The 20,496-nt window shown below is 41.3% G+C and overlaps 1 protein-coding gene across 5 annotated transcripts in view; it reads right to left on the reverse strand.

Moving 5' to 3' along the window:
* Evi5 (ecotropic viral integration site 5) overlaps window positions 1-20,496 on the reverse strand; it is a 139,187-nt gene that overhangs the window by 48,435 nt on the left and 70,256 nt on the right. For 4 of the 5 annotated variants that reach the window (XM_005359650.3, XM_013350923.2, XM_013350922.2 and 1 more), the window contains exons 11-16: window positions 17,395-17,448; window positions 15,305-15,337; window positions 14,589-14,735; window positions 6,913-7,047; window positions 5,872-6,012; window positions 4,146-4,304 (exon numbers count right to left, since the gene is read on the reverse strand). In XM_005359650.3, the coding sequence (XP_005359707.2) occupies window positions 4,146-4,304; window positions 5,872-6,012; window positions 6,913-7,047; window positions 14,589-14,735; window positions 15,305-15,337; window positions 17,395-17,448 (669 nt within the window). The remainder of the gene's footprint in view (window positions 1-4,145; window positions 4,305-5,871; window positions 6,013-6,912; window positions 7,048-14,588; window positions 14,736-15,304; window positions 15,338-17,394; window positions 17,449-20,496) is intronic. The other variant, XM_013350924.2, reaches the window with a different exon arrangement.

Raw genomic sequence — 20,496 nt, forward strand, 5'->3', positions numbered from 1 at the left:
AAAAGGGGAAGAGAGACAAGAGGGCAGGACGGGAAGAAGGACACGGCAGTTACAGACTGGAGTCAAGCGAGCGCCAGCCCTGTGGCGGCAGCAGTGGCTGACAACCTGGAGGCACAGGCCACGTCCACAGAATAAGGTGGGGTATGGGACAACACGGATGTTCTTCCGAGGAAGGGCCTGGAGCTTAAAGTAGAGATATAGTCACTGCCTTTAGAATTTGTTTAGTCAGGCAAGTGTTTCCAATTTTTCAGGAAATAAACATTAATAATTATAAATAATTAAAAGAAAATAATCACAGGGCTGCAGAGATGGCTCAGCAGGTAGAGCTCTGGCTGCTCTTCCAGAGGACCTGGGTTTAATTCCCAGCACCCACATGGCAGCTCAAAACTGTCTATAAGTCCAGGATCCAACACCCTCACACAGACATACATACAGAAAAAACACCAATAAAAAATAAAAAAATAAATTAATTAAAAAAAATAATTCTAAAAGTCAAACTAATATAGAGAAAGTGAAAGAAAAATTAAAAACGGGAAAGAAGAAAAAGATGAATTTGGGACAGAAACAGAAGGTACAAACCAACAAATCACGAGGACTCTTGAGTGGGATCAAAAGCTAGAATGCTGCTTCCAACCTTCTGACCAAATAAGGGGGCGGGGACCGAGACTGAACTCTGGGTTCTGACCAGAAGCCTCCTGGGGAAGAGGGGAGGGAGGGATTTAAGCCCTTCTTACCATGGCAGAAGCAGCCATACTGCAGAGAAAACTCAGTTAGAATAAACATCAGACTAACGGAGCCCAAGTCACAAGTTCCTTTATGCACTCTTGTCATAAACCCCAGCAGGCACACACAAAGTTGGAGAGTCTTAGGGTACACCCACAGCATGGGCTGGACAGAACCGGGAGAAGCACTAACTTCACCATCTCTTCCAAGGAAGGAAAGCTTTACCTGGCATGGGACCAGCACACACTGCTGCCTCTGGGGTTATACAACACAATCTGGGAGAAGAGGCAGAAATATTCTGGACCAAGTACTGCAGCCATTGGTGGGCAGAAGCATTAGAAGGCCCAACACCTCTGATACAAAAGCAAACTGGAGACTAAGGCTTTATTGGAAAATGGGAAACAGCCCTCCAACTCCCACATCAGCAACAGAGCGGCACTGCTGGAGACACTCCCAATTCCAGGGGGTGATGCAGACTGAAGACACCAAGTTTCTGAGAACAGCCCTCTGGGAAACCAATCCTCATTCTGAAAATGAGGTATGGCCACAGGGATTTAAGCCTGGTGGCGCAGTGTATATAACCACAGAGAAAACCTCAACTCAGCACGTCTGACTGTATAAACTCAAATCTGCCACATGAAAAGCCTGGCAGGAGGAAATGTGTACCCATTTCTAGGCACAAACACTGGTAACCTTAGGTACTCCCTATACAAGACCCTTCCATGTGCTACAGAGAACGTTTTTCTGGTGTGTATCTGCTGGGGCATGTGATAAAAACGTATGTACAGCCCACACGTCTGACGGCTCAGCTGTCCATTGCTTCAGGTTTCAAAGGTTCTCTAAACCATGTCTGGAATTTGACTCACCCCCATATATATGTACACATACAAATATACATATATATGTATATAAATTTTGATCATAAAAATAAAACTTCCCACTATAAAATCTGATTTTTACTTTTCATAATTTTAGCCCCTTCCTTATTTTTTAATTTCAATGAAACTTTTTGAGGAAGTAACTGAGTGCTCTGAAACAAGGCACGTCCACCCTGAGACACTGCATGTCCCAGAGGCCTGCCTGACACGGGCTGACCACACCTGTTCACTAGAACACAGAACGAGGCATGAGTAAACTACGCCCCCTACTGGCTGAACAAAACTCTGAAAATCAGCAGAATGCATTGTTCCCCCTCCCTATGTATCCACAAATTCAAACTGCTAATGACTGAAAAATTTTTAAATTGTATCTGTACTGCACATGTGCACACTTTTCTTGTTATTATTGCGTAAATAATACAGTGTAGCCATTACTTCTGTTCTTCTGTGCTACATTAGGCGTTGTACCTAGGGATGGTTTGAAGAATACTGGAGAATGGACACGGGTTACACACAAATAATAAACCATTTTATTTAAGGGCATGGTATCTGAAGATTTCAGTATCAGCAGGGATTCTACAGTCTGCAGCACGGATCCACAGGACAACTTTACATGAAATACAACTCTGACAAATGTCATTCATAAAAGCCAAGTTCACCTTTACAGAGCAAACAAGCGTTATTAGCGAAACAATCCGCACATCTAAGACGGAGACGTGACACAAAGAGAGATCTGAGGAGATGGGTTTGGACTTAAATTTAAACTCAGTTCCCAGGATCACATCATGTAACTTGAAAAGGCAAAATGCACACTACCGTTGGCACTGCGGTTCTCTACTGGAGACGTATGGACACAGCTTCAGTTACTAAAGAGAAGACGTCTGCAGGGCTGGGCAGGGTGCTGAACACCCCATGATGCACAGACTAGTTACAAAAAACAAAATTCCTGTAAAGGGAGACATTTCCCAGCCACCCAGACCCGAATAATCACAAAAAAACTGAATTAATTATAACACTGTTTGGCCGAAGGCTCAGGCACATTCCTAGCTAGCTCTAATATCTTAAATTAGCCCATTTTTATTGTTTTATATTTTACCACAAGGCTCGTGGTTTGTTACTTCACATCTTGCTTCCCGGGAGGCTACGTGGCAACTGCCCAACTCCGCCTTCTTTCTCTCAGCATTCAGTTTAGTTTTCCCACCTAGCTATATTCTGCCCTGCCATAGGCCAAAGCAGCTTCTTTATTAACCATTGATAATAAAACAGTCACAGCATATAGAAGGGAATTCTACATCAAATTTCTAGCTCAAAAATTACATATTCTGGTTGAGGAACTTTGATCTACATAAATTTCCCTTCTTAATTTGTACAGTAAGGCAACCCTAATAAAACCAAATGCAGTCCGGCTTGCTTAAATTTTGTTGAAGGGTCAAGCAGAGATTTAATTTATGGGGAAAAAGGGTGTTATGCCTATAATCCCAGTACTGGCCACTAGTTTGAAGCTAATCCAGGCTACAGAGTGAGTAACAAGCCAACTGTAGCATGAATTCTAAACCTGGAGTCAGCTATTAGGGGGTGAAAGCAGAGAGGTCAGAGAAGCAGTGAAGCCAGCCACTAGAGAGACCTTTTACCTCTACCAAATCCTCAGACCAAAAGGGCGAGCCTGACCTCAGACACCTCCCCAGACTGCATCCTCTGACAATTTCAGACTACACCTCAGACTGCACCTGCGCTCCTGCCTCCTCCTGCCTGACATTCCTCTCCCCACCGGTCTCCACCTCCCCAGTGCTGGAATTGCCTTTGTGTGAGCTCTGTTTCTCTTTCAGACTGGATCAGTTTCTCGTAGCCCAGGGTGGCCTTGAACTAACAGAGATGCATCTGTCCTTTTCTCCAGAGTCCTGGGATTAAAGGTGTGAGTCACCACTGCCCGGCCTCTAGTGGCTTGGCTCCGCACTCTATCTTCGGGCAAGCTTTATTTGTTAAAACACAAAATATCATTACAGTTTGCCAGCAATATTGCACACCCTGTCTCAAAAAACAAAGCTAAAACAAAACAGGGCTGGGGCAAAGGCTGTCGGCAAGAGTGCCTGATGCACAAGCATGGAGACCTGAGTTCAGATCGTCAGCTCTCGTGTAAAAGGCAGGCTCACCTGGGGTAGACACAGGCAGGGAAATTACTGGAGCTTGCTTCATGGTAAAACATGCTGTTGCCGGTGTTCCCGAGTCAGTGACAGACCCTAGCTCACGAGAATAAGGACAGGGGGCAGCAGTGACTTTTAGCTTTCTACACGAGAACCAGAAAACTGCTGTCTGGACTTCATCTTTTACCTTAATTCTAAGGATGAGACAATGTTAAATTTTTTGCTCATTTGCCACCCTCTAAACACAACAGCATAAAATTTAAATTTCCCATTTAAAGCCTAGATCTTCACTCTTCATAACTTTATGGTATCTCTTCAATGTGATTTTTAGTTACATAAGAATTCTGAACAAACAGCTGTCAGACTGACCCACGCTGCTTTCACCCGGGCCTGCCCGTCATACCTGCGTCTCCATCTCCATCATCCTCTGCTTCATTTCTCTTATTTCTGCCTGGGTTTCTGCTTCTCTGAGGCGGATGCTCATCAGCTCATCCTGTAACTCATTCACAGTGTTCTTCTTGGGCGGGTCTTTCCATCTTCCAGAAGTTCGGGCTAAATGACGCTACAGCATACAACATTACACTTTATCAAAACAAGAGTTAACTTTACAGAGCACATATTTAAGCACTGCCCCAAATCATTTTACTTGTTTGAGAGAAGCTTTTGGTTTGTACTCCTGGCAGACTCTGGGCTTAGGGTTTTCCTAAGTGTTGGGATCCAAAAACAAACCACCATGCCCAACTTAACTACAGTTTGTTACAGCTGGATACTTGTCAATACATTTTTAAAAGCCATGACAATATCAAGGAATAACTTCTTTTGTTCTTTTAAAATTACATTATATTCATTCACTGGTTCCACGGCACTCAAGGACAGCCGGCATGAGTCAGTTCTCTCCCACCTTTGCGAGAGCAGAAGACCCAATTCAGATTCGCAGCCTTGGCTCTGGGCCTTGCAGGAGGTGTCTCCTCCACTGACTGACCTCAGTCTTCACTACATCTCTTCCCACCCTCAGTTTAAACCAAGATCGCCATTCTGAAACTATATTGTTTTCGAAAATTCATTCTCTTCTGTCTTTCACGTTGTTACAGTCTGTTATCAAATTTCCCTTACAAGAAGATACATTTGTGAGAAGATACCTAAAGTGTCATTTATTTTTGTGATAGGCATTTTCAAAGAAGTTAGAAATTTACAAATACACACTGGTGTCCTCCTTCAGCTGTTTCCATCTTCCCAACAATGTACCTGATAGCAAAGCAAACTGTGTTTGCTAACTGAACAGAATACCAAACTGACCTCTGAGCTCCACCTCTACACCACAGGTTGTCTTTGTGCAGTGGGTAACAACTGACACAAACACTGACAACTGATCAAAGTGACGGAGTGCGCAGTCATAAAAGAGACACCTGTGTCAAGCCCCTCTCACCGAGGCTCATGGAGCTGGGGGGTGGGGAAGCTCAGGACTGAACAGTGTCCTCTGGACATGACAGGACCACTGGACTCATGAACCCCCAGCTGAGGTTGCCTGCACAAATCCTGTATAAAATCAAGCCAGTCCACATTCCAGCCTGAAGGGGCAGGCTCCGGAGCTTCCACCACAGCTATGAGCTACTGACAGCTGTTCCTGGATAAGGGAGAATCACTTTTCTTTAACAATGCAGCCCTGGTAGAGTAATCGTGCTCAAATGGATGATCCCACACCCATGAGTACGTGGAAGGAAACAACAGATGAGGATCTGAAGCTGGGAGGGAAGGCAAATGTTATGTCTTGGAGGATCTGGAGGAGGCACCAAGATGAATATGGTCAGAATACACTGCATACATGTATGACCTTCTCAAAGAATAAAAATATTATTCTTAATGAAAAAGAAAAGTTTTATACTGTGTAAGTTTTGTACTATGTATAGTTCTCTAGGAAACTCGAACAATGCAAAAGTTCACTATGATCTTGTTTACAGTTTATGTATAAAGTACATCTTAGATATGCTCTCAAGTCGTAAATGTCTCAACTGTGACACTGAGCAAGATCTCTTTTCGTCACCTACTGTTGGTCACCAGGTATTTCAAAGTAACACAACTCAGTCCTTGGTTTTTGTTCTGTTTGGAAAAGCACAGCCAGCCTGACATACTTGCCAGTGTTCTTCTAGATCTCTGACTTGCTGTCGAAGTTCCTTCAAACCCATAATGGCTTCTGCCTCTCTCAGCTTCACAGCGATGAGCTCCTCCTGAAGCCTCGCGATGTTATTCTCATCAGGAAACGAGTTGTTCTTCTAAAGTCAGAGAAATTCAGATTTTTTAAAGTCACATTTTTTTATAACTTAGTTTTGTATGGCTGTGTGTGCCCACGCATACATCTGAGGAGGTTGTAAGCTAACCTGCAGGAGTCAGTTTTCTCCTCCCACCATCTGGGTTCTGGGGACAGAGTTCATCTCTATTGGCATTCTTAAACATGAAAATATGTATGGATTTGTATGAAAGTTACCAGGAAGAACTGGCACTTTTAATTGAAGAAGATGAAAAGATCTCCCATGCTCATGGGTTGATAGGATTAACATAGTAAAAATGGCCATTCTAGCAAAAGCAATCTACAGATGCAATGCAAGCCCATAAAAATTCCAACACAATTCTTCAAAGTAATTGAAAAATAAACCTTCAATTTTATATGGAAACACAAAATCCCAGAATAGCTAAACAACCCTGAGGAATAAAGAACTGTGGTACTCACACCCCATTTTTAAGCTGTAGCACAGACCTGTAACAATGATCTGATGAAGAGGAAGCAGAACACAGTCCTGTGCTCGCTGATACAGGAAAGGGTTTTCTGAACTGGCAGCCTTAGAGTTAGTTTTATTCAGCCTTTCCACTCTCCCTGTAGGCAGGGTCTCACACACACGAGACCGACCTCCAACTCACCATCTAACCAAGGCTGACCTTGTACTGCCACCTCTTCATCCTGAGTGCTGGGATCACAGGAATTGCCATCTGGAGCTGGGCCTGACGCCAGGACCTCACATATTCTAGGCAAGCGCTCTACCATCTACCAACCAGCAAATCTAGTGCATAGCTCCTTGAGTGTGAAAAACATGAGGTCTAACTCAGTTCAGCAAGTACTGCACAAGTATCTGGCTCCGATCAGAGCAGGAAGAGGAGGTATTTACAAAGTTTCCCACCTTCTCTATGTCCAGCACTTTGTCCTGCATCTCCTTCAGGGCGCATTGAGACTCAGCCTCACTCAGCCTGGCTTGGACCAACTCCTTCTCCAGCTGCAGCACGAAATCTTCGTTGTAGGAGGAGCTGCATTTATGCTAAAGGTTATAGACATAGACTGAAACTTTAGGGAAACACAAGCATGGAAATATACACATTCAGAAAAACAATAAAATTATATAATGTGGGTATTATGGGCAACTAAAAAGTAAATCTGATCTACCCAGTATTCCAAATTATTTCCCTTTTCCCTACAAATGAGTTTAAAAAGAAAAGAAAAGCCGAGTTCTGGTATCTTTGAGGATGACCACGTAAATCAGCTCTGGTAATAAGTTATTACACTCCTCAACCCTGCTCATACGAAGTATTTGTCTTCTTTCTGTCCACTCTCAAGAGCTTGTTCTGGCTCTGCAGACAACAGGGTACCCGACAGCCTCACATGGTCACTTAGTAGTTGAGATCCTTGCTGAGTATGGTGATAAACAAAGACAAACTGGTTTTCAGTGCAAGTCCCTTGCGTTCAACCCCCAGCACCACGACCAAAAGTATAAAATTGAATAAGCACATAAAATAAATCAAAATAATTCAAATGATTTTATGGTGATGGCATGTTGAAATATTATTTAAAATTGAGGTGATTATTTAAAATTGAAGTAAACAAAAAACATTAACTTTCCTTTTACTCTTTTCAGTATGGATAATACAGTATCTTAAGACTGCTTAGTTAGCTCACATTAAAGACTACAGAAGCATCTAAAGCCTAAAAATCCTATTTCCATGCATTGAAAGTAAAGATTAAAGTGAAATACCTTAAACCCTAAGAAAGAAAATTTTTATTTGCTTTAGAAATGTCAATTTCTTTAAAATATTTGCATGGATTAGTGTAAGAAGAGAAAAAAAGCAATTGCTGCATAAAGAAACAAACCAGAGGCAGGACATCTCCCTGTCACACCAGTGAGGTCATTGTGGTTTCTTAAAGCCCATTCCATATAAAACATCAGTGAATGAGCAAGGCGGAGGGTGTCACCACACACCTTCATTGTGATGTTTAGTTGTATTCAAATGTCCACCTAGGGATTTAGAGCTACTTTTTAAAATAATATGTTTTTACTTATTCCCAAGACAAAATATGTACTAATACGCGTAAATAAAAAATAAAATAGTGAGACAGACAGTACATGTGACTGCCACACGCAAGCACCAGGAAGAAATGAAGCTACGAAAGGCAGGGTGCTCCAGAGTGAGACAGACAGTACATGTGACTGCCACACGCAAGCACCAGGAAGAAATGAAGCTACGAAAGGCAGGGTGCTCCAGAACAGATCTCTGTAACAAAAATGCACTTTCTGATCTCCTCCGGTACATGGCCCCAAACTGCTCCCAGACCATCCCTCCCATTGTGCCCGAAATGGCTGTGTTTTTCCTTTTTGCTTTTGCTTTTAAATCCATCCGGCAAAGTGGCTCCTGCCTGTAACTGAAGCAGCTGGGAAGCGTAAGAGAAGAGAATTAAAAATTCAAAGCTACTCTGGGCTATAGAATGAATCTGGTCACTACGTGCAACTCAGGTATCAAGACAAAGAGTAAAACACAGGCTGGGACGTACCTATCTGTTAGACCACATGTCCAGCATGCGTGAGATTTACATTCAAATCCCAGTACTATCAAAAAATACCTATCATTTAAATGATTTCTTTCTAATACCTACAAAAATTACATAAATTCTTTAAAATGGAAATTTATCTTGTTATTTTTAATTACTGCTAATGATTAAAAAATGTGAAGAAAACAAATATTTTCACTACAGTGACCTCTATTTCTTATTTAAAATGAAAGGCAAACACTATATATAAATATAATACATTTAACCTTTAGATCAAAGCCAAAATTACTTTATTTAAAACATTATTATTTTTAAGTTTACATGTTTGTATGTGTATATTTGTGTGTCTTTAAGAATATATGACACGTGTGTGCATGCCCTCACAGACCACAAGAGGGTATCAATTTTATAACAGGGATGAGAAACTCGAATGTGCTACTGAACATACTTTCTCAAATAAATTATTTAGGAAAATCTGCAACTTCCAATGATAAGTAAAAGACAAGCCTTACACTTTTTAAATTTAAATGAGTATGACATAATCCTTGTACCAATTGCATTAAACCATTAAAGAACATATGAAATATTGAATAAACAAAATCTATGAGTCCAGAGTGATACAAAACAGGCTCCAATGAGGGGCTGGGAGGGAAGAAAGAGGTAAAGGAAGAGAGACAGAAATATTATTTCTCAGAAGAACACTGCTAAGTGTAGCACAAGTGAGAAGAAATGGAAACCACCACTCTGGAAAATTAATGAAATAACCAACTCTACACAAATCCACGGATGTCCAATCACTGAGAAAAGACAGATGGAGCCCCCATACATCCCAAGCAAGGAAAGTTTTACAAATCTGTAACTATATTAAACATATCTTCTTTTTTCTTGGTATTATTTTCTAAGCACTATAAAACAACTATTTATTTACATTAACTATGCTGAATTGGGCACAAGTTACCTAGAAACTATTTAAAGTATACAGAAGGATGTGTGGAGGGTGTATGCTAATGTAATGCCATGTGAGAACCTGGAGCAGCCACGGATTAATTGTTCTTCCTCGAATCAATCACCCTACAGATACCAAGAGACAGGCTGTAGTTAGCTGTAGTTATCTGGTATAAAGTATTCCCAATAGACTGCTTAACAGTTGCAAAGATGGAGTCACATCTGTACTGCACACATATGTTCAGACCTACACACCTCACACACAGTGCACACAACTAAGAACAAACTCTTGAACTACAACTGTGAGTCTGTTCATTGTCAAACCTCTGTTGGTGGGAACACTGAATGCTATTATCCCTACATACACAGCCTGAAGTGAGAGTTACACCCTACAGAGCTGACATCAGCTACTGTGGACAATCCTGATACTACTGATTCTGAAATCTTTGACACAGATGCTCTAAACTTTCCATCCTTAATTTTTCCCATCTTAGTTACTGTTCTATTGCTGTAAAGAGACACCATGACCAAGGTGACTTAAAGAAGAAAGCATTTAGCTGGGGGCTGCTCACAGTTTGAGAGGTAAGCACAGGGCAGGTAGGCAGACATGGCTCTGGAGCAGTAACAGAGACAGAGACTGGGCCAGACTGAGGCTTAAATTCTCAAAGCCCACACCCCTAGACTCTCCTCCTCCAACAAGGCCAACCTCCCAAATACTTCCTAAACAGGGATTAAGTGTTGGGGTCATTCCCATTCAAACCACCTCACCACCATTTCAATTAGCACATTGTGCCTAAAACTGTGGGCTAACTGGCTCCATTCTTAACTCCTGAAACTTCAGAGGCAAGAGTCACTCTCAGCTGTCAAGTTACACAAACGTTCCTTCCAGATCTCTGCAACTGAACCCACCATGTTCACCAAAGAGCCCAACTGCTGTACTTCAGATCCTGAATGTCCCTCAGAGAAAAGGAAATATTCATGAAACCTTTAGGAAATGGGTGTGTTGTGGAATTGTTACTTGAAGTCTGTTACATTTGTTTATGCTGTGGAACATTTGTTTTAATGACACAAAAATGTCTGCATTCTTTTATGTTGCATTTGTTTTACGCTGCAAAGCTGTGTTACTTGAGCTGTCTAAAGCACCTAACTGGTCTAATAAAGCGCTAAACAGCCAATAGCAAGGCAGGGAAAGGGTAGGCGGGGCTGGCAGGCAGAGAGAATAAATAGGAGGAGAAATAGGGAAGAGATTGAGAAGAGAGAAAAGAAGGGGTCAGTCACCCAGTCACATACCCAGACACCAAATAAGAAGGAAAGAAAAGAAATACAGAAATAGAGAAAGGTAAAAGCCCAGAGGCAAAAGGTAGACAAGGAATTTAAGAAAAGCTGGCAAGAAACAAGCCAAGCTAAGGCCAGGCAGTCATAAGAAAGAATAAAATTCCATGTGGATTTATTTGGGAGCTGGGTGGTGGGCCCCCAAAAGAACAAAGAGTAAAAAACAACCAACAAGAAGGATATAGTGAGGGGGGGACGACGACATAGGAGTGTGCCCTTGAAAGAGACACTGAGTCTCTCTGCTTCCTGGCTGCCATGCAGAGCAAGCTTCCTACACCATCTCATTAGGATATGAAAACTGCCACTGGTCCAGGAAACAGGTCCAATGAACAAACCATGACCCAAATCAATTCCTCCCTGAGAGCTGACTACCTCCACCTGCTGTCACAGGAGCCTGAAATTTGGATAGTACATCCACTGATGTAGGATTCCCCCCTGTATGCTATGAATATGCTTTACTCCTGTTGGTTAATAAAGGATCTGCTTTCGGCCAATGGCTTAGCAGAGTAAAGCCAAGCAGGAAATCCAAACAGAGCATGGAGAGAGTAGGAGGAGTCAGGGAGAGCCATGCAGCCACCGCAGAAGACCTAGTCGAGACTTTACCAGTAGGCCACAACCTTACAGTAAAATATAAAATAATAGAAATGAGTTAATTTACTTTATAAAAGCTAGCTAGACATATGCTTAAGCTATTGGCCAAACAGTATTGAAATTAATATAGTTTCTGTGTGATTATTTCGGGTCTGGGTGGCCAGGGACAAACAAGCAGTTTCTGCCTACACATCCACCATATTCCTAAGTATGGGAACATAAAATTCCTCCTCTTGCACAACAAATAGAATTGGCCTACTCAAATATCATATCCTGAAATTACATAAAAGTTTGGCTGTGAATAATAACCCCTATAACCACCATATGCCAAAGATGCTCTCTCCTCATCAATCAGTGAAAATCCAGGTACTGCAGGTTCTTACTGTCCCACTGTCAAATGCTCAGGAACTATAGTCCCACAGACGGACTGCGACCTGCTGCCGCCCACTCCTCTAGCCCTAGCCCTCCACCTAGTCTGAAGGGAGCACACCCTCACCAAGACACATCCAAGCCCAGCCTTGAGGGAGCTCCACTTGCTTCCTTCTGATCCCACCCTGCTGCTCCAGGAACTCTGCGTGCTCCTGTAAGCAGCCTCGTTCTGTGTTCTAATTTCTGAGTGTTTGTCTGCATGGAGGTACGCACACCACGTGCATGCCAGATGCCCACAGAAACTAGACGGAGCTGAACTGGAACCACAGGTGGTTGTGAGCCCCTGTGTGGGCACTGGGAAGCCAATGGATCCTCTGTAAGTGCAACAGTATTTTAACCACTGAGCCAGCTCTCAAGCCCTGTCAGTACATATGCACTGTAACCACACTGACTAAATGTGTCATTTTTTAAAGCCTTTTCACTACAGTAAGCTTATTTGTTTCTTACTGAATGCGTCCAGAATTTAAAACCATGAGAAATTTTTATAAAAACAGTGGTAATGTTAATAACAACGGAAACAGACTCAATGCCACTGAACCACACTTACTTAAATGGTAAATTTGTATTTTGTATGTTTTATCACAACTAAAAAAAAATCACAAAATACATAAATAAAAGTAAACTGATATGCTAACTTAAAGAAACTAGTTCCACTTATAGAAAAGGCAACAATTCCACTTAGAGAAAATTGCAGAAAAATTCAAAGTATTCAGACACAGGTTGATGGGATGAGCAAGGAGAAGGAACTGTAGGACATGATGGAAATTACCACTGTAATGTGGGGGTTACACAACCCTCGACATTTAAAACATCAAACTACACATTTAAATTTCACAAAGTATGTGGGGAAAAAAATGAGACCTAAAATGGTCCGGCTCTGCTTAAATCGTTTCTGAAATCAAACAGAAGTTCACTGAACATCAAAGATCAGTTATCAAAGCAGGACTAGCCCTAGTTCCACATCTGAGCCTAAAGCCCCTCACATATGAAATGCTGACGGGGCGGTAGGAGTTGTATCAGAAATTCATTATCTCCTGCTGGACTATGGGCTCTAAACACTAACTGTGAGCGTCCAGACACCCGTAAAGGTGTATCTAAGGAGACTCTAACCAAGTGTCCCCTGTATGCTATGAATATGCTCACTGTCCTCACTCTAGCGCGTCTCCTCTTTACAATCTGCTATGGATAGGATTATGATTCTCTCACTTCAAATTTCCTGTACTTTTGTACATTGATAAGAAAAATATCTTAATCTTAATTCTGAGTGCAGGGCTATTGATTTTGTGAAATAAACTTTCACCTTCTTGTTCCAAACAGAAATTGTTTGTAATATTTAACATTAATCTTGTTTATCATCTAAAACACTGGCTCCATTTTAATAACCCACATATAAAGTTCTTGCACATACTATGCATATGGACATGACATGAAGCACCGTGGACAGGCTTACACAACAAAGCCTTTGCACAAGAACATGAGTGGTCCCTCGATATATTGAACCATTTATATTTACTATTTCACCTTCGTTTCTGTCTCGACTAGAAAAAGGTACATTAATAATTTACCAAATAACTTATAAAACTTCAGCTATAGCTACAGAAATAACATTTTCTCTCTTGACACATTAAGATTTTTTAGAATTCTCAATGAAGCATACAAACAAGGCCACATTAACAAGCCTAACATTCAGTCACTGCTCTCTGTAAGAAATGTGTGTACACTGTAGCTCTCATTTTCTAGAAATGCAACTTCTACAATCATCTTAGTGTCTCGGATGCACAACTTGGCCTTGGGTTCATTCAAGGCTATGCTATAGACTTCACCTATTCTGTGTGCCCATCGCTTTATCTCTGCAATGTCAGAGACCACCCTCCTTGTAAGAATCTGCCTTCTCGCTGGTAATGTTAGCTCCACATGCAGGTAATGGGAAAGTGAGTGTGGAGTCTGCGAAGGCCACTCTCCTCTATAAACCTGCGTTCCTTCTGTTGACATGGTTTCAGCGTTCACGGTATCAAAGCTGCAGCTGGTGCAAGCATGGTAACTTACTTTCCTTCCAAACAGACGGCACTGCACTGACAAGCCATTTCCATCTCACTGTGAAGAACTGTGTTCCTGTTCCATGCCTTGTGATTAAAGGTAGAACAAACTATTGCAGCTGTGGCCATTTCAATATTATTTTAACACATCCACTTTTCTTAACTGCCTTCACTGAAAAAAATACATGTTTACACTTTTGAATACAGATGGCGGTGTTTCTAAACTTTGCTGAGTAAAAGTGATGCCCATCCGTGCACCACTACCTCCCAGCAGTAACTTTTATTTTTTAAGAATTACTCCCCGTCTTTGACAACTTCTCTCCTCTCCAAGTAAATGTAAGCATGCACTTTAACTCATGATTCAGTGTTCTGATATAGGAAGTCTAAGCTAGACTATTTCACAAAATATAGGCTGTCAACATTATGAAAGCTTTAAGTGTGCATATTCTAAATGTTGAGTAATAATCACTGTGCAAGATTCAAACACCAGCTGACGTCAGGATTCCCTCCTATAAAAGAGATCCTACAAATCTAAAAAGCAGCTGCACACTGCTTATTTCCTATGACTTAGAATATAGCATAAAAATATTATGTAACAAAACCACAGACAAAAAAGAAAAACCAGGAATCTTGGTGGCCACTGGGGAGTCTTACTGCTTCCCGCAGAGCCGAGCTGGGGAGGTGAGAAAGGCTACCAGGTCCTTACCCAGTGATGCCGGTGCCGGAGCTCCCGGATGGTGCTTTCAGCCTGCTCCAGCTTAGCGCTGGCCTCATCGCTCTGCTGTCTGATGCTGGCCAACTCCCGTTTTATGAGGTAGTTTTCCTCAGCCTCCTGGGCTCTTGTCACTTGTCCCTTAGGACATAATTTTTTGTGTGTGTATAAAGCAATTTAGAATAGACTTACGAAAGACTGCCTTTGTGAGGTTTAGTTATTTTTTGACATGTTAAAAAAAAAAGACACCTTAGAGAATAGAATAGCCAAGGTAATTATTAGCTAGAAGCTTATTATTTTGCTCCAGCAAATTTGAGCAAACAAAATGAAATTTTCAATTGACAGTCTTAAGAACAATTCTCTTAGTTGATAAAAAAAATGCAATTCATGCAATATTATGGAGTTGTACATGCAGGGCTAAAATGTTCAATGAACAGTGGTTAATGTCACAGAATCCACTGCTTATCATTTGAAATAAATACTTTAAAAATAAGGTTAGCTTTAAAACGTGCAGAGAGGTAGGCATTCAATTAAAAATAGTACATTTATCAAAACATTACGTATACATTCATATGCCAGCCCAAAGAATTATTTTTTGGGAAAATGCATGTAAAATTGCATGCATTAAGTATGAATTTCTAAGTTTAGGATTTTCTTTAGAGGTTAGTGAAAATACTAAAAATAAAAAAGATAAAATAAAAAAACTATACCTGTATCAATCTATCTGCCAAGGAAGCACTTTCCTACAAAAGGAAAAATTTAGATAGAAATATAAAAAGACAGGAAATCAAAGTAATAAAATTAGGAATAAGAAACACCCACACCCAAATTCCATTTACTTTTCATTGCTAATTAAAATGGATACTTAAATTATTTTTTTAAATGTATTTTTATTTTTAAATCTTAAAAAACAAATCAAAATAGGGACAGCTTATCGTGTCTCTAAAAGAGATAAATCTTTCATTACTTAGGACAAAAAAGTATTTTTTTTTTCTTGAAAATGTACCTTTAAATATTTATTTCTAGGCCTAGTCACATCATCAAACCACTTCCAGAGGGGAGGAAGGGATTCAGCTCAGCAATACACCGCTCACAAACACAGCAGCCACTGGTGCAACAGCAGCATCCGAGAAACGAGGCAACAAAGGTAACAGGAATTCTTAAGTTCAACTTAAACTCTTAACAATAATCCAGGAAGTACACTTTAGGTTCAAGAATTCAACGAGATCTAAGTTTCTAAGAATTCTAACTGCTGTCAAAACTAAGGTCCTATGCCGTGAGAACGGGCACTTACCCTTCTAGACACAAAACCACACCTTCCTAGGTTTTCATTACTATTCTGAAGAGTCGATGAAATAATGCTTTCTCTGTGAAAGTATCTAACTCTAATAATGAAAATAATTTAAGTCGCATATTTTACTGCAAGCTGGCTATCTGGTGAAAGCAGGAAAGTACAAGGACTTGAGACGTTCGACAGGTGTGTGGAGTCACCGGAAAGTCAAACCGCTCTCCCAGCCACTTCAATCCAATCGCACAAGAGGAGCTATTTGACTTGAGATAAGCATGGCGGTCAGTGCAGCATCAATGGCGCGGTAATGAATACCCTGTCCTGTGCACGACTAATGTATATAAATATATATATTCATATTTATATGTTATATATAAATAAGTATATATAATATATATTAATATAAAACCATGGAACATCACCACCATCATTCTTTCTTGGATATCAATCTATAAACTTTTAAAGAAGGTTTTAAATATAATTGGTCCTTGAGGAGCAGATACACACCAACTTACTCTCAACCTTTAGTTTTAAAAAACACCTTCTGAGCCGGGCGATGGTGGCGCACGCCTTTAATCCCAGCACTCGGGAGGCAGAGACAGGCGGATCTCTGTGAGTTCGAGACCAGCCTGGTCTACAGAGCTAGTTCCAGGACAGGCTCGAAACCCTGTCTCAAAAAACCAAAAAAAAAAAAAAAAACACCTTCTGAATTCAACTGTTTTCAATTCAGAAAAATTGTTGGGCTGCTTTTTTTTTTTTTTTGAGACAGTTTCATGTAGCATAGGCTGGCCTGAAACTACACAAATGACTCTGAACTTCTGACCCTCCCTCCTCCACTTCCCAATGGCTGGGATTATGAACATGCATCACCATGGCCAGTTTATATGGTGCTGGGATTGAACTCAGGACTTGGTACATGCTACATGCCTAGCCCAAGAAGACTCTTACACTATATTAGTCAATTCATTCTTAAAAACACAACTACAAAATACATTCTATCAAAAGCATAATAAGAAAAATAGAAAATTTTCTTGCTTGCTAGTTATTTTACATGAAACAGAAAGGAAAAGCTAATGAGTAGCTATAAGACAATTCTAACAACCACGGAGTTATAAAACTACTTAGTGTTGAAAATGAACATAAAAGCAGACTTTATCATCACTTTGACTAAATATAAAGCTTTGGTGTGGAAGGCCTTAAAAGAGCCCCTGCCACGTCCAATGTGTGGCTCAAAATCTAGGGAACACTTAAAATTTATCTTTAAAACATCTGTCAGGATGTATTCTCACCTGAGTCATACTTTTTAGAGGCCCTATGAGGAAAAAAGCAAATGGTATCAATATGTAATTCTATGATTACGTGGGGTGCTCATTGTGAGTGCGTAGCAAGAACAGGAAGCAGGGGAAGCTGAGGTGGGCACCACACTTGGGGAACATACATACCAAATTGTTTAGTTTGCTCTATTTAAACGGTAAGCATGGAACAGAAACTTGCAGTAATCATTTTACTTACTTTTTCTAATGTTTCAATGCGTTGTTTTAAAAGCCTATTTTCTGTGCGTAACCTCTGTGAAGAAAGAAAAAACGTTTGTTTGCAAATATTCTTGAGTGGATTCCTAAGTCACAGTGTTGATAAGGGGCCGCCTTTTATAGGAATGACGGGCTGGAGAGGTGGCTTAGAGGTTAAGAGCACTGATTGTTCTTCCAGAGGACCCAGGTTCAATTCCCAGAGCCTGCATAACAGCTCACAACTGTCTCTAACTCCAGTTCCAGGGGACCCAACACCTTCACACAGGCATACATGCAGACCAAACATCAATGCACATACAAAATAAAAAGGAATAATGAGAAATGACTGTAAGGAACTGTTACATTAGCATATGTAAGAATACACAGCAAAGGACACAATCCCATCTGTCATGCCACCTGTGACTAAACTTTGAACATTAAGTGCAATGCATAAACAGCCTTTGTTTTCTCCATTTATATGTCTTAATTTTTTTTTTTTTTTTTTGGTTTTTCGAGACAGGGTTTTTCTGTGGCTTTGGAGCCCGTCCTGGAACTAGCTCTTGTAGACCAGGCTGGCCCTGAACTCACAGAGCTGGGATTAAAGGCATGCGCCATCACCGCCCAGCAATTTATCTTAATTTTATGTGTATGAATGTTTTGCCTGAATGTGTTATCTGTGCACCCAATGTGTGCAGTGCCCAAAGAGTCCAGAAGAGGGTGCTAGACCTTCTTGGAAAAGGAGTTACAGACAGTGGAGAGCCGAGCCACCTTGTGGGTGCCGGATTTTAAGCCTGGTCCTCTGGAAGAGCACTTAGTGCACTTAATGGCTAAGCCATCTCTACAGCCTGCCTTATAATCTTATTCTAACATCCCTTGTCTCCTCCACAGTCTAACAACATAATTAGTATTCAAATATTAGTTGAACAAAAATTTTAATCCCTGCACTCAGGAGGCAGAGGCAGGTGGATCTCTGTGAGTTCGAGGCCAGCCTGATCTACAAGAGCTAGTTCCAGGACAGGTTCCAGAGCTACAGAGAAACCCTGTCTCAAAAAAAAACAAAGCAAAACAAAAAACAAATGAACAAAAAACCAAATGAGAAAAAAAAAGAAAAAGAAAGAAAGAAAAAGGGAAAAGAAAGAAGATTAAAAACTAGTTACTAGTATTTTCTTGCGTAAAGGTCAAATCAGATTTTTTCAAAAGTGTACATTTATGTAATTATTCAATGCTAGACTTCCTGATACTTATCAAGTTACTATCAAGCCTTAAATCTAAATAATTCCACTTTGACAATTAATCTCTTTATATATTTCATCAATATAACGTATTAATCACATAAATTATTCCTGAGTGGGGTGTGTGTGTGTGTGTGTGTGTGTGTGTGTGGTGCATCTCCAATGGGCACACCCACGTGCACATGTAGGACACATGGTGCCCTCTTCACTGGACCCAAGAAGAAGCTGACAGTCAGCAAGACCCAGGCTCCTCCTGACTTTTCCCTCCAAAGCACTGGGGTTGGGTTGTAGATGCACACAGCCTTGTCTAATTTATTTTAGCATCTAATGAGATGATCATATTTTTATATGATCATATTTTTGTTTATATGGATTATATTGACATACTTCCCTATGTTGAACCATCCCTACATCTCTGGGATCTGTGGATGATTGTTCAATCAGTTCTTGGATTCAGTTTGCCAACATCTTATTGAGTATTTTTACATCAATGTTTGATGTGGGAGTGTCATATATCAATCTGTCGATTTCATTGGTTAATTAATAAAGAAACTGCTTGGCCTGATAGGATAGAACATAGGTGGGTGGAGTAAACAGAACAGAATGCTGGGAAGAAGGGAAGTTAGGCAAACGCCATGCAGCTCCTCTCCAGGGCAGAGGCAATGAAGCTCCGACCCAAGATGGACGTAGGCTAGAATCTTCCTGGTAAGTCACCACCTCGTGGTGCTACACACATTAATAGAAATGGGCCAAGCAGTGTTTATATGAATACAGTTTGTGTGTTGTTATTTTGGGGCATAAGCTAGCCAGGCCGCTGGGAGCTGGGTGGCAGGAACACAGCCATCAGCTCCTTCTACAAATGTTCATGAGGGAGACTGATCTATACTTTTCTTTCTTAGTTACATGTTTGCATGGTTTGGGTATCAGGATAACTGTAGTCTTGTAAAAAGAGTTTGGCAATGTCCCTTATGCTTCTATTAGATGCAGGGGGGAGGATGAAAGGGGAGGGGGAAGGGAGAGAGGAAAGAGGAGGAAGAAGAGAACATGAGGGATCTGGAGGGTGGAGTTGGGGGAAGGGCAGAGAGGGAGGACAAGGAAAGAGATATCTTGATAGAGGGATGCATTATGGGGTTAGTGAGAAACCTGGCACTGGGGAAATTCCCAGGAATCCACAAGGATGACCCCAGCTAAGAAACTAAGCAATAGTGGAGAGGGTGCCTGAACTGGCCTTCCCCTGCAGTCAGATTGAAGACTACCTTAACTGTCATCATAGAGCCTCCATCCAGTAACTGATGGAAGCAGATGCAGAGATCCATAGCTAAGAACTGGACCAAGCTCCTGGAGGCCAGTCGAAGACAGAAGAGCAATAATATGAGCAAAGGAGCCAAGACCTTGGTGGGGAAACCACAGAAACAGCTGACCCAAGCTAGCAGGAGCTCACTGGCTCTGGACTGACAGCTGGGGAACCTGCATAGGACTAAACTAGGCCCTCTGAATGTGGGTGACAGCTGTGTGGCTTGGACAGTTGGTGAGACACTGGCAGTGGAACAGTATACATCCCTAGTGCATGAACTGGCTTTCTAGAGCCCATTCCCTATAGAAGGAGACCTTGCTCAGTCTAGTCACAGGGGGGAGGGCCTTGGTCCTGCCTCTATGTGATGTGACTTTTTGAGGCCCCATTTTGGGAGACCTCACCCCCTCTGAGGAGTGGATGGGGGGTTTGGTAGGGGGAAGGTGGAAGGAGCAGAAGGAGAGGAGGGGAGGGGAGGGGAAGGATTACTATTGTAAAATTTAAAAAAAAAGATTGTTTTAAAAAATAGAAAGAAGGGGAGAGGAAGGAAGGGAGGGAGGGAGGGAGGGAGGGAGGAAGGAAG

This window comes from Microtus ochrogaster, linkage group LG1 (genome assembly GCF_000317375.1).
Source record: "Microtus ochrogaster isolate Prairie Vole_2 linkage group LG1, MicOch1.0, whole genome shotgun sequence".
Taxonomy (NCBI): domain Eukaryota; kingdom Metazoa; phylum Chordata; class Mammalia; order Rodentia; family Cricetidae; genus Microtus; species Microtus ochrogaster.